The 14,113-nt window shown below is 47.2% G+C and overlaps 1 protein-coding gene across 2 annotated transcripts in view; it reads right to left on the bottom strand.

Annotated features, from left to right (window-relative positions):
- The window catches only part of LARGE1 (LARGE xylosyl- and glucuronyltransferase 1), a 521,400-nt gene that overhangs the window by 210,221 nt on the left and 297,066 nt on the right, over positions 1-14,113 (bottom strand). For both annotated transcript variants that reach the window (XM_034643724.1, XM_034643725.1), the window contains one exon: positions 6,858-7,029. In XM_034643724.1, coding sequence (XP_034499615.1) covers positions 6,858-7,029 — 172 coding nt within the window. The remainder of the gene's footprint in view (positions 1-6,857; positions 7,030-14,113) is intronic.

Below are 14,113 nucleotides of genomic sequence, written 5' to 3' on the forward strand. Positions count from 1 at the left end.
AAACCCAAACCCCACAGTGGAGCCTCGCCCCGTCCCAGCAGAACCCCAGGGCCATCGGCACCAACAGAGCGTCACCCACACAGACGCTGGCTGTCCCAGCCATTGCAAAGCACCTCACTGGAAACTCTATCTTTTAAAATTTCTGCTTTTCTTCTGCAGAGCAGGACGGACTCTCTAGGAAGGTGGGAACAAATGAGAGGTGAGGGGTACCTTCTTCAGAGCTGGCCTGGCCAAGGAGGGCCGGCTTTATTCAGGGGTACCTCACCAGCGTGAGGCTGTGTGGGGTGGGGGTCCTCAAAGGCCATCTTTGATCCCCTGTAAGGGAGGGAGGTGTGGGGCTTCACTTGGAGGTCCGTGAAGAGAGCGAAGGAGAAGGATCGAAAGTCAAAGGAAAAGGGGCAAATGGGGTAAGACCGGATAAGACAGGCTAGGAAGGAAAAGGAAAAAATAAAAAAGAGACAAGGAAGGAAAAGCGTCTACTGGGCACCAGGATCACTTCCCCAAATCCACACTCTTGTCAGACAGTGTCAGTGTGCTCACTCTACAGGTAAGGGAGTGCGATGGAGAGGTTCAACGGACACCCCAAGACCGTCCTGCTGATAAGTAGACCAGCAGGGATTTGAAACCTGATGTCTTCCTTTGCAAGGCTTTTCCTACTCCCACTAGTTCCACTGACAGAGGGAGAGGAGGAGGATGGGAGGGAGGAAGGAGGGGGGAAGGAGAGAAGGGGGAGGGAGGGAAGGGAGGGAGGAGGGAGAGGAGGAGAGAAGCAGGGAGAGAGGGGACAGGAGAAGAGAAGGAAGGGAGAAGGGGAGGAGGAGCAGCCTAGGCAAGATAAGAAATAAAGATGTGACCTGGAGAAATGTTAAGAGTGTCTAAAAACTCCTTCAAGGCAAGTGATTATAATCACCAAAGTTCTGCGAATGTCTTTTCGAAAGTAGTACTTTCAAGGTGTTTCATATTCAGCGTTTCCACATTATTTTACACTTACAGCCACCCCAGCCTCAGTGGCTTTGTGGACAAGGCTGCGAGGTAACGGAGCAGACACACTTTAAGGATGTCCACCATTACCCCACAGCCGCCGCCATTACCCCACAGCCTCTGGTGGGAGTCCTTAGAGAAAAACGGGACATGGGAAGAATAATGCACGCGATCTCGTGCATTCCTCACAGACCCTGTTGGCACTGTTCCTGGATCCCTGAAGCCCAGAGAAGTCAGGTAACCCGCCCGTGGTCACAGAATGACCCCGATTCTGCCGCCCTTCTACCGACCTTGATGAGTGCATGAGTAGAGCTCTTGGAGCTCACGTCTACTTTAAAGATGATGTTCTGGGATGTCACCAGCTGGGCCAGGATTCTGGAAACCAAAATTTTTTTCTCAGATCCTGGGAAAACCACATGTCGCCATGGCCTTGATTTCGCCTCCATAGTACTGTTCTCTGAATGCCTGTCTCGCCTTGGTCCTGCCCTCTACCCCGTTCCTGTAATCACCTAGACTGCTCTCGTCTATCTAACTTGTGTCTCTCCACAGAGACTCGAAGCTCCACCCTCTCCCTTCTAGGGAGCGCAGGTGCAGGGTAAAGGGTACTGGGTTTAGAGTCAGGTCATTGGAGTTCAAGTCCCGGTCCTACAACCTAAGAGCTGAGGCGCTGGGCATGCCACATGGCCTCCCTACGTGTGAGTTCCCAGATCTTTAAAATGGAAACATTCACAATAATTACTTCCTGGGAGTGTTGTAAGGATTAAATGAGTTTCACCAGAAAGTGCTTCACAGAGTGATTGGCACAGAGTAAGTGCTTAAAAATGTTATCTGTAATTAGTCCACGGCGAATCCATTAGTTCTTAAAAAATATCCACAGGTGTGACATAGCTGCCTACACCGTGGCATGATGGGGGCGAGCAGGGGAATGCCCCCCTGTGCTTGATACACCCACCGGACCTGTTTGGGGGCCAGGGCTTTACACTATGGCAAGAGACTCTTCCTAAAGGGAAGACATTTCTTCTCAAGAATAAAAATGCTACATTGAACATGGCTTCTTTGAAAAGCTTCAAGTTATGGGGGTACATTTATTATTTACGCTTTCATAACAGCCCCTTCATATTGTAAAATCGAATATTATTTCCCAATTTTTGTGCAGTAAAACTGCGGCACTCGGATGGTGGGGGACTCGTGATCATGGGTCACAGCTCAACTAAGGGGCAGTCCCCCTCCCCAGGCCTATGCCCCCACCCCCACCCCATAAGGAAGCCGGAGAGGCAGGAGGCAGAGCGCGGACTCCACAGCCGGATGGTCCAGGGCTCGGCTCTGCTACCAAGAGCTCTTCGAGCAGGGAAAGTTACTCAGCCTCTCTTGGGTCCAGTTGATGCTGTTTTTCAAATGTACAAAGCTTCCAGCTCAGTGCCTGGAACACAGGCAGTCTTTAGGAAATAGTATTGTCCCTTTGCTTTCCAAATACTCATTTCTCTGCCTCCTCCTCACCCTCTCCATGTGGATGTCCAATTAGGCCTTTCAAACTTCAAGGGTCCCAAACCCAAATCCTCTTTGTGCAGTCGTGGTGCGGTCTGCCGTGCCAGCTTATGCACCCTTCACCCTGCGCTCTCTCTGGCTCCCACACCCCCAGCAGAGCATCCTGACGCTTGTACATCCAAAACGCAGCCCTACCATGATGACGCCTGCACCTGTGCTGACGCACCCGGGTCCTGGGGCTGCCCCGCCTCGGAAACGGTCTCCTTGCTTCCTCTTATGCTCAGATGGGCAGCCGGCATGACCCATGAAAAACATCAAACAGGTCCCATCACTCCTGCTCAAAGCTGCACAATGGCTTTCCCTCAGCACGGATGGGAGAGGCACAATCCTCCCTCTGCTTGACAAAGGAGGCCTCCCTGATCTGACCCATAGCCCCCACCCATCGCGGGCTCACTCCATCCTGTTGCTCAAACCTGCCAGGCCACATGGCTCCTGAAACTTCACATTCGCTGTTCCTTATGCCTAGGACACTATTCCCCTTTCCCCTAGGCACCTGGCATGCCTGTTCTCTCAACTTCAGGCTTCTGCTTAAATGTCACCTTTTTCTTAGAGAGAGAGAGAGCGCATGCAAGTGTGAATGGGGGTGGAAGGTAGAGGGAGCGGGAGAGAATCTTAAGTAAACTGCGCTGAGCATAGAGCATGACGTGGGGCTCCATCTCATGACTCTGAGGTCATGACCTGAGCTGAAATCAAGAGTCGTACACCCAACCGACTGAGCCACCCAGACGCCCCATGTGTCACCTTTTTGATAAGAGCCTCCGTCACCACCGTATTTGAATATTAAAACAGTGCATGTGCACGCAGACAGAGACATTCCTCATTTGCTCTCACCAATTTCCGCCGGAGCGAGCACTGATCACCATCGAATAGGTTACATATTTTACTTACTTATTGTCAGTCTTCTCCCCACTCAAGTAGACACTTCAAAGGGAGGGGCTGGGTTTCTCTTACTCTTGCAACATTCCTAACAGTCAGGAAACAATGTGGCCACTATGAAGCTCAGCTCCAAGACCGAATGGGTGGCTCCCACTCTAGCCCACCGGGGAGCAGCCAGTACTCCTGGCTGAGAAACCAGGGGCTCCGAAAATTCGTTGGCAGCTGCAGCTGGTGACAAGGGTGCAGACTGCTGACGTGGGGAAGGAGGCACCTGCCATTTAGGCGAAGTCAAGGCTCAGGGGGCACGCAGACATCCCCAAGAGGCACACAAAGCTGCCCATGGCCGAGGTGGAGGGTGGGTCTAAGCCCTTACTAAAAGGCTTCTTTCTAGAGTCTCCATGTAAGGGATTTGGAGGAGGGGAGCCTCAGAGCACCATGAAGGAGTCAAGTGTATGGGATCTGAACACAAGAGGCCCAGACGACTAGCTCTTGTAAAACAGAGAAAAACGCACAAGGCCAAACTGCACCAGTGACACTCAAAATGTTCACGGTGAAGGATGCCAATGCAATTGGCTTTATGAGAGAGGAAACGCTCCCTTTTGGATCAGAACTTTCTAAGTTCATGGGTCTGTGCTAAGGGGCTTTCTTCCCGTTTCATGACCTGGCTACTAATCATTTCAGTTTAAAAATAATAATTATAGAACAACAACAACAACAACAACAAAAACCCCTAAAAAACCAACTCTGTCCAAACGAGTGCCATATGGAGAAGAGAAGAGCTTACTTATTTTCTTTTCACCTCCATACTTTCCCAGAAAAGTTACAGTGGGCATGGGAAAACCTCAGATGTTTGTATACTCCTTTGCTGGTGATAAGATAAAAATGTAAGGCAGTCTGCCTTGTTTGTGAGCTCCTTAAAGGCAGGTGGTGTGTTCTCGAGAGTTTTAGATAACAGCAGCATCTAATATATTCTTCTGCACAGCAGGGGCCTAACAAGTGCTAGAAATAAACCAATAAAAGAATGAACAAATAAAATGCAGCCCATTAACTCAGTTCCTTGCATTCAAGTGCCCCATCCCCGTTCTAACCTTGACCTTGGCCCACATACTCTGCTCTGCCCCAGGATCCCAATCCTTGCACCAGCAAGCACCTTGGGAGCCTCCCCTTCCCGATGATATGGGGGGATTTAACACCACGATTATACTATTGTTGTTACTGGCTTCAGAACCCCACCAGCACTATGGCAGGTCCTAGCTGGGACAGAATAAATGGGATTTCCTAGCTACAATGCTACAATTAGTGACCACCTGTTCCAGGGAGTTCACTGAGTTACACTTCTCCAAGGGAGACTTGTAGCTTTAAATGCATACTGCAGGTTGCATTTCTGGGGAAACGGACTCTGATATGGAAGTCAGCATGCAGGAGGTTAATTTAGGGGGTGGTCTTGGGAAGGGCATCTGAAAAAGGAAGGTAAGGGGACTGGGCAGAGAGAGAAATCCAGCTGTGACTGGGTTCTCACAGCTGGCCCTGCAAGATCCCACATTCCCCAGGAAGGAGGCATGGCCACAGGCATGTGACTCTTCACCTGTGGCCCTACCCCAGGGGGCTGATAGCTGAGGGCCCTCTGTAGGCTGCACTCCCAGCAGCTGGAGTCGAAGTCCTTCACTCACAAAGGGGACTGTGGCCATTCACCACACACAACCACTTTGCCTCTCCAGCAAGTCAGAGCACGATGACCACCTCCTCTGTGATGCCCTCCCAGCTGCCTTCTCTGATCCCCTCCAAGAGAAGTGGTAACTCTCATTCTTGCTCGTCTCTTTATTTCCAGAGCCCAGCGTACCAGCAACACCCAGTAGAGATGCCATAAACGTCTGCTGAATAAACACATCACTGAATCCTGGACATGAGCGTGAAAATGTGCATATCACAATTATTTTTTAAAAACTGTCCCCCAAGGGCACGTGGGTGGCTTGGTCAGTTGAGCGTCTGACTCTTGACTTTAGCTCAGGTCATGATCTCAGGGTCATGGGATCTAGCTGCATGTCGGGCTTTGGGGTGGGCATAGGGTCTGCCTGGGATTCTCTCTCTCCCTCTGCCACCCCCACTGCAGAAATGATGGGGGAAACTTGACAAGAGATGCACACAGAAGCCGACATGTATGTGCCTTCTGGTCTCAACTCTCAGCTGAACCCTGCATGCCTTCAAGCTTCAGTTTCTTTCTGACTTGAAGGGACAGATCCCAACATTCTATGAAAAAGAGACCAGAGCTGGGACACACTCAGTTTCGCTAAATGACATCTTTCTTAGTGTCATTATTGACATGGGTAAGGAAAATAAGTTTTGATCCTGACAAGGAAAAGAGCGTGAGGGTCAGAGTGTCTCCTCCCATGATATGCTCAGGACTTTTTTTTCAATTAGCCTAGAACTAAGAGAGCCCCCCACCCCCTTCTGGCAAGAAGCAGCCAGAGACTAGAGTAGGTGAGGAATTTACTCTTCTGTCCATGAATGGAAACAGAAACCAACTGGAATATTCTGTGATTTATGAAAATGTGGTGATTTTAAATCGCTGAGTAGTATTTCACCTTCTCAGGGTAAGGAGCTACAGAGAAGCAGGAGGAGAGATTTTAAACACGGAAGCCAGAATGCAATTTTAAAAAGAAAACTAAGAAATAAAGAAAAAAAAAATCTCACTCTTAAATTTCTCTCTCATTGCATTTGTCTAATATAGAGAAGAATTTGTAAGAATGCAATTTTAAGGAAGACATCTGGAGGGGGGATTAAAGTAAAAACCCACGATTTGTGCTAACTTATCACTTCTCCCATGCATCCACGCCAGAGTCCAGTACGCCTACCGGGCTCACAATTCCTCACCATGTAATCTCATACACCTTGAGGCACTGACAAGAGCTACAGTAATGGCTAAGAAAAAACTAACCAGACAAGAAGAAATGTCTTACAAAGCCAAACTTATATACCTCCTTAAAGTGATAAACCACAACATTAATGAAAGCAAAAGCCATTAGAACATTTTCCAACATTATAATCAATACCCATCTCTACCACCTCAAAGGCCTTTCTCAGCAATCAAAGCATCATTTGATTAAAAAAAAAAAAACCGAACTGATAGATGTAGGTAAGTCAACACTCAATTATCTGGACACAAAATATACACATTTGACATTTATCTCTTACAAAGCATCCTAAATCGGGCTCTTCCTATGAACAGACATTACCTCTTCATTTACTAAAGAAACGCAAACAAATTCCAGTTTGATTCGAACATGCTTCAAATGCCAGTAGAGTTGATACTTAACTAGATTTGTAGCTCCTTGCGCATTTCATTAAGCATGACCTCACTAAACGTGGGCCTCAGATTAAAAAAAAAAAAAATACAATCACTCTTCCTGGCATAACGACACCTTCAAAGACAGCAGGAAAAAAGGGGCTACCATTACCTTTGAACTTGTGGAACACGGCCCACAGCTCTGCAATGTCGGTCGCAAAGGTGATATCTGTGTCAAGGACAATGACCCTCTCCAGGTTGGCAGGAAGAGTCTTGGTCAGGACAAGCTTCATCAGACCGTAAATGCCAGAGTAGTGTTTGTTGGGGATCCAGGATACTTCAGACTAGATCAGGCAGGGACGAGGAGTAGAAAAAAAGAGAGGGGGGGGGAAAAAGGAATCATTACATTCATTTTTTGCATAAACATTATAAATAGTGCCTGGTACATAAAAAGTATTCAATAAAAATTTGCTGAGTAAATGAATATTTTCTTAAAGATTTATTTATGTAATTTATAGTTTGGCATGTGAAGTTTATTGGAAGAAAATGCATCTGAATCAAGGGAGAGGGAAAGCAATATTTACGAAATAACTATTATTTACAAACGCTATGCTCAGATTTTTTTAAATAAAATTTTTATTATAGAAATTACATAGACTACATAGGCTCACTGGAGAAAAGAAGACTATGTTACAAAAGAATCGAAGTATACAAATCGAATCATACTCTTTTTTTTTTTTTTTTTTTTTTTGCAAATAGTACCTAACTGTTCCAAGGTAGATTTCTTTCAATCATATTCTGTTTGTCATTAAAGATTGCTACCTTCGTGGAGTCATTCAATCTTATGCTTATCGATTTTTTTGAGCTGTAATGAAACCAATTAGTGTTGTTCTGTCTTCTGGCTCTCAAACACACGAGAAGGACTTGGTCATAAGCTACGCAACACTCTTCACTGGGGAGCAAGAGAAGAAACGTCCACAGACAGTAATGAACAGCTACGGAGAGCCCCCACTGAAATCCTCCCATGATGTAACAGGATAACCAAGGTCCCACAGGTGGGTACATTTGTCAGTGAGGCACACAACTCGGTACCACTTGGTATCCAAAGGCAAGGCTGAAAATAATACAGAATACCGGTGCACTGAAAGCTCTCAAAGGCACAGATCATGCATGAAAGTAACCACAGTTAGGGGCCCCTTCCTAGCTGCCCCGGGGAGCTGCCATCCATCCAAGTCAAAGCACACTTATTTTCAATAACACAACACTGATAACGGAACTCTTCAGCAGAAAATGTGGCCGCCTTATTGAGATTCCAAAATACATTCATCCCTTTTGTCCTTATAATTCCATTCTGAGGACACTGTTCTAAAAAAACAAAAACAAAAACAAACCAGTCACATTTAAAAATGAAAAACCAGTTTTATTCCCAAAGATGGTCATCACTGTGTTATAAAAGAAACAGAAACGATCCATATGCCCCAAAACTGGACAGTTAATTAAAACGTGAACGTGCTTTTCTAAACCCGACAGCATACTATTTAATGGCTATGAGCAATCTAGGTTAGGATGCAAAAAAAACAAAAACAAAAACAAAACAAAAACAAAAAAAAACTTGCATGTGATGTTCAAAGAAAAAAGGCAAGTTTTAAAATTTCTTTTGCTTAAAAACCACTGCATATAATCAAAAACATTAAAACACATCCACGCAAATTTATGCTGAGAAAGAAGAAACAGAAGCATGGAATCAAATTACTAATAGTGGTCATGTAGGGATGATGGGTCCCTCCTCTAGATAAATACGTACACACACACACACACACACACACACACGCACACACACACATTTATTTTACCACAATTTTCGACTTTTTAAAATGAGCAATTACTATCATTGTAAAGAAAAAACAAGCACTCCATTCCTTTTAAATATACCAACATCAGTGATAGTGGGAAAACAGGGACACAGATGCTGCCTTGGGAAAGCTAGGACAAAGGACCCCCGTGGTAACTCACACGATCCAGTCTGTGCCTCAAACCCACTCCGTGTTCTGCGCTCCTCTTCAGTTTACTTGAAAATACCATGTCAGCTACTCCTTAACCTTTCAATACATGTGCCATTTTGACCAGGGGGAAAAAAAGAAAAAACATAAACTGATGGGCAAAACTTTTCACCACATGTTAGTCTCAGGGAATAGACCCTTGAACTCTGTCTGTTGTCCCCATCACCATCTTCCCTGGCAGCACGGAGGAGGGAAAGCAGAGACAAAAGCCAAAATCCGAACCCCGGCCCCATACACAGTGTCGGTGTCTCTAGGCCTCCGTCTCCATCCCTGTAAAAAGGAGACGACGATGCTTGCACTGCATGGTTCATGTAAGAAGCAAAGGAGATGGCAGGATTCGAGGGCTTAGTACACAAAAGACCCTCGGCACACAGAAGCTCCCACCCTTCTCCTGATTTCCCCGCGGCAAAGTGTTAAACATCAGGTTCTGGGGGTCAGGCATGGGTGGATTCGATTCCGGTGTCACTTCGTGCCGCGTCACCTTGGACAAGTTCATCCAGCCTTTCTGAGTTTCTGTCGTTTACAAAAAGCAGTTAACTTCTACCGTGTGCCGCATTGTATCAGTTGGGGTGTGGGTGGAAACAACACCCTCAAACTGGGTGATCTGAGGAAGATGGGATAATAAAAGAACTACTGACTGAAGCAGATGCATAATTTAGGGCCCTGCAGCAAGGAACCGTGCGGCACCTGGGAAGACACAAGTGGATGGCCGTTATGACCCCAGACCCGACAGCTGGTGCCAGCTGCCACCGCTGGAATTTGGAGATGGTGGCCATGCGAATAAGCCACCAGGCAGGAGCCGTGAGCTTTGGGTGAGGGCCACGGCCAAAGTGTGACAGTCTCACGGGATGGAGCAGGGAGAGGCCTCTCACTCAGCCTCTCTCCACTCCTGCCCACCCCTCTCCTGCTAGAGGGCCCCTCTGTACAAAGCCAAAGGGAAGGAGAGGGAACGTGATCTCAGAGCCACGGCCCAGTGCGTTAGCCTCATGCGGCACAAGGTAGGGTAGGAGCGGGCCAGAGGGCAGCACCTGGAGGGGCAAACTGGTCACCGAACTGAACGCATCATGGCAAGACCACAGCTCGAGGCCTTCTGCTGTACCAAAGCAGCAAGGTATCTGTAAGGTGGACAGGTGCGTAGGTGGGCAAATGGCACAGGAAGGTGATGATTTGTCTACAGTCCCTCAGCGAGTAAGACGCAAAGCAATAGTTAGAATCTGCCAAGGGAAGGTTTGCCTTCCTTCCCCAGGCCACAGGATCCTTCCATCGGAGAGACAGCATCCTGACATGCCATCAGCTTAGATCTGAGGGCCAGGGGCTCCTCCAGGAAGGGTCTCCAGGGGGCTTTACAAAACTCTTCCTCATGAAAGCTCCGGCCTTTGGAACTCGGCTCAGCGGCTCCTCTCCCCTGAGGATGTGGTTGAACTGAAGCTTGGCAATCATGGGTCCACGCGGCAGAGCTGTGCTATTTAATCAGACCTTTGATTAACTTATTCATCTATTTTGGTTACCATCAAAGCAGGAGAGCTTGGTGAAGACTGAACACCAGAGCGTTGGGTTGAGCCATCTAATTAGATTGCCCTGACTCTCGGCTTTATTTTTAACACACATGTGAGGCACTGAGATGCATCACCGAACAGTAGAGCGACAGGAATAAATTAATCTCAACATGAGCCCAGGCCGGAATGTCGCCCTAAGTCCCCAACTTAATACATAATCAATTAAGTCAGAGTGTTCAATTAGAGGTAAAGGAAGCATTCAGATGAGTTTGTATTCAGAGAGAAAACCCCAGAAAGAAAACCGAGGAATCTATGGGGGGAAAAGACGTGTGGTAAAAAGCAGATACATTTATTATCTCTCTTAGAAGTACAATATAATATGTCCCCTACCCCCGCCTTAATCTAATCCTGCTCTTCTTTCAAGCCTCAGCTTAGAAGGCACCTCCCCACACCCCCGGGGCCCCAGGCTGGGCAATAGCTCCTTGAGCAAGCTGCCTCCCTTCCCCTAGCACAGCACGCTCTCACACTGTGTCTAATTTTCCATGTCTCTCGCCAGCTCTGGACTGGAACTCCCTGAAGCAGGGACGATGTCATTTGTGCTGTGGTAACAACACAGTCATTACTCAAAAAATGTTTGATGAACGTACATGATTGCAGAGCTGGCCAGGCCTGGATTTAAATCCTACCTTGGACGTTTTCTGCAACCAGCAGCAGAAACAGCCTGAACGGCTGCAGCCCAGGCTTGGTCTGCTGCAATGGAAGAGGCGTGGCTTGTTGAGCCCCAACACCTGGGCTTTAGCACCCGGTCCATCATTTTACCTCTGTGAGGCTTTGTTTTCTCATCTGCAAAATGGGGGTTGGGAACACTCACTTTGCAATACTGCTGGGAGAATTGCAAAGCCTCCAGCCTGGTGCCCGGAGCCAGCTGGCCTCTGCAAAGGCCACTTGGCTTCTCCCAGTGAAGGTCTGTCAGCACCGTGGAGGCTCAGATCATTCAGGATATTGAGCTTGATAAAAGCAGGAAATGATGCTACCTTTGACAGTAAACAGGAAGTCAGGAATGGAGATGGTTTTATCAGAGGAAAATAAGCCCCTCATCACCATTCCCTGTATTCTTAGATTATTTTAAGATTTTTACTGTATTTATTTATTTGAGACACAGAGAGAGAGAGAGAGGAGATAGAGGACCGGCAGATGAAGAGGGACAAGCAGACTTGGCACGGAGCGTGGAGCCTGAGTGGGGACCCGATCCCACAACCCCGAGACCGTGACCTGAGCTGAAATCAAGAGTTGGATGCTCAACCAACTGAGCCATCCAGGCGTCCTAGATTATTTTTTTTTAAAGATTTATTTACTTATTTCAGAGACAGAGAGGGAGGGAGGGAGAGGGGGAGAGGGGGAGAGAGAGTCTTATACAGACTCCCTGCTGGGCGTAAAGCTCCAGGTGGTGGTGGATCTCATGGCCCTTAGGGGAGACCAGGAGTCAGTCGCTTAACCAACTGCACCACCCAGGTGTTCCTCCTCCATAGATTATTAACAAAATCACAAACTGAGATCTTGGAAACGCAAAGCTTCCTCTGGTAGATCTCCAACTTGGACTGTATACCTTTGGTTTTAGGAAGAAAAACCTACTAACATAAAATATACAAACAAAAAAAACCTTCCACCAACGTGGGTGGAAATGTTCACCCATGCAACTTTGGGACAGTCTCTTGGGGCAACCCTTACTGGTATCGAATCTCGTTCCCACCCTGCAACAAACTTCAGTCCAATCAGGGACATCGAGTCACGGGGTCAACAGAGAGAAGGCCATCCTCAGAGGCACACTGCAGACACCTGGGGGGTCTGACCCCTGTAGTAGCCTGTAAGATGACCACACCTGATGAAGCAATTACCTAGCACATTCTTTACCACTATAAACACACTAAGGGGTTTATGTAATTACAACAATAATAAAAATGAAAGTTGGGTTTCTTTTAATGGACAATTATCCTTGCAATGGCTGTTCATCATTCTAAGTGGCATGTTCTAAGATTTAATTAGCAAAAATGCCGCTGTGCCAAGAAGACTACCCAGCACTTTCATAAAGGTGCATAAGCAATCCCAGGTTTTAAGGGTTTCTTTGCAGAGTAGGGGGCGGGGGATGCTCTCAAGGGGAAATTTGCGTTCCCCAAACTGCCAGTTCTTGGCAGACAGACCCCAAGGGGAGTTTTCTATGAAGTCCTGCAAGGGATCTGAGGGTTCATCTGATGCTGGGTGATCCACAGAGAAGTTTCTCAGAAAACCTGGTGAAGGTAGTAACATGAGCATGGAAGGGGGTGAAGGAAAGTGATGTCTCAGTGTGATGTCAGGTTTCTGACCTTTGGGAGACAAGGCAAAGACAGGAAGAGGGGCTGGTTTTATCAAGGAATGGTGCGCATTTCTTCTTGAAGACATTGACTTTCAGAGGCACTGGGATGGCCCAGTAATGGGAACAATAGAAAATATCATCTAGCATTTCCTGAGTGCTTCCCGGGTGCCAGGCATTGCGTTAAGAGCATTCTGCTGACTACTTTGGTGACCTCCCCCCGCTCCCTCCCGGCCCCCGGCCCCCGGCCGACAGGTCAGGTATTACTACCCTGGTGCACGAAGGACCCAAGTCCTTCCTTATCCTATCTCAGTCCCCAGTCTGAGCCATTCTGCTCTGAAATGATGAGAGTGTCCCTCTCTCCTCCTTTCCCACTGCCCCTGGTCCCAGGAGTTCCTGGTTTGTCATAACCAAGCCCATGTCCACCCAAACCTTCATTCACCAGGAAGCAGTTTCGTCATGGCAGTTATGTATGAAGGCTTTGGGGTTGGGTATTCCTGGCTTCTGTGTCTCTCCGGGCCTGAATTTTCTCATCTGTATAATAGGAATATTAGTAGCATACCCTGCTCTCTTCCTAGGGAGTTATTTTATTTATAGTCTGTAAGCTATCCTCCAACACCCTGGAAATATTTATTGCTCAAAATAGATTTCTCACCCATATCAAGATTTTCCTATGGATTACAAATCACCTTGACACATTTTTAAAAATTAAAAAAGAAGTCGTCCTAGCTGCAGAATGTTTGAAAAGTCATTTGCCTTTCTTTCCTTTTTTTTTTTTTTTTTTGTCATTTGCCTTTCATGTTGTTTCTGAGTGGTCGTCTTGGCAACCAACCTGTATGTTCAGAACATAATTGTTGAGAAAGGAGGGTGAGGAGCTTGGGTGAGGTGGGGGCTCTGGGAGACCCCATGGAGGATGGCCATGGAACAAGCTTGAACTCGGGCGCCTGCCGGGCCAGATTCCAAATCCAGCTCCACCACCTCTGGACTGGCAAGCTCACTTCTCAAACCCTCTACCTCGTCACCCATTAAATAGAGAAAATGACAAACATCACATGAGGTTTGGGAACGTATCCAAGGAGGCAGGAGAACTATGGGGCCCGGCACAGTGCTTGCCTCATGGTAAGGGCTCAATTTTTAAACTGCAAGCTTACAAGCCGATTCACAAGTGTGCACTCTGCAGTCTGACTGCCTGGGTTTGAATCCTGGCTCTGTCACTCACTAGCTGGGTCACTTCGGGCAAGTCATGAAACCTCCACAGACCTCACTTTTCTCATCTGTAAAATGGGCATCCTTACAGTGCCTACTCCTTCGGATCATGAGAATTCTGGGGCTATGTATTGGCTATTGTTCATTGTCAAAATTACCAGAGATATTTAAAGCAACAGGAAAGATGAGATTCACATCTACAAGATAGTCATATGCATTTGTATTTATCCTTGCCAGGAAAAAAAATCCACTTTAGCTCAGTTGGGGTCATTTACATAAGCATTTCTAGAACACTTAATGTGGGCCAGGCAGGTACCGA

Source organism: Ailuropoda melanoleuca, chromosome 15 (genome assembly GCF_002007445.2).
Source record: "Ailuropoda melanoleuca isolate Jingjing chromosome 15, ASM200744v2, whole genome shotgun sequence".
NCBI classification, from domain to species: domain Eukaryota; kingdom Metazoa; phylum Chordata; class Mammalia; order Carnivora; family Ursidae; genus Ailuropoda; species Ailuropoda melanoleuca.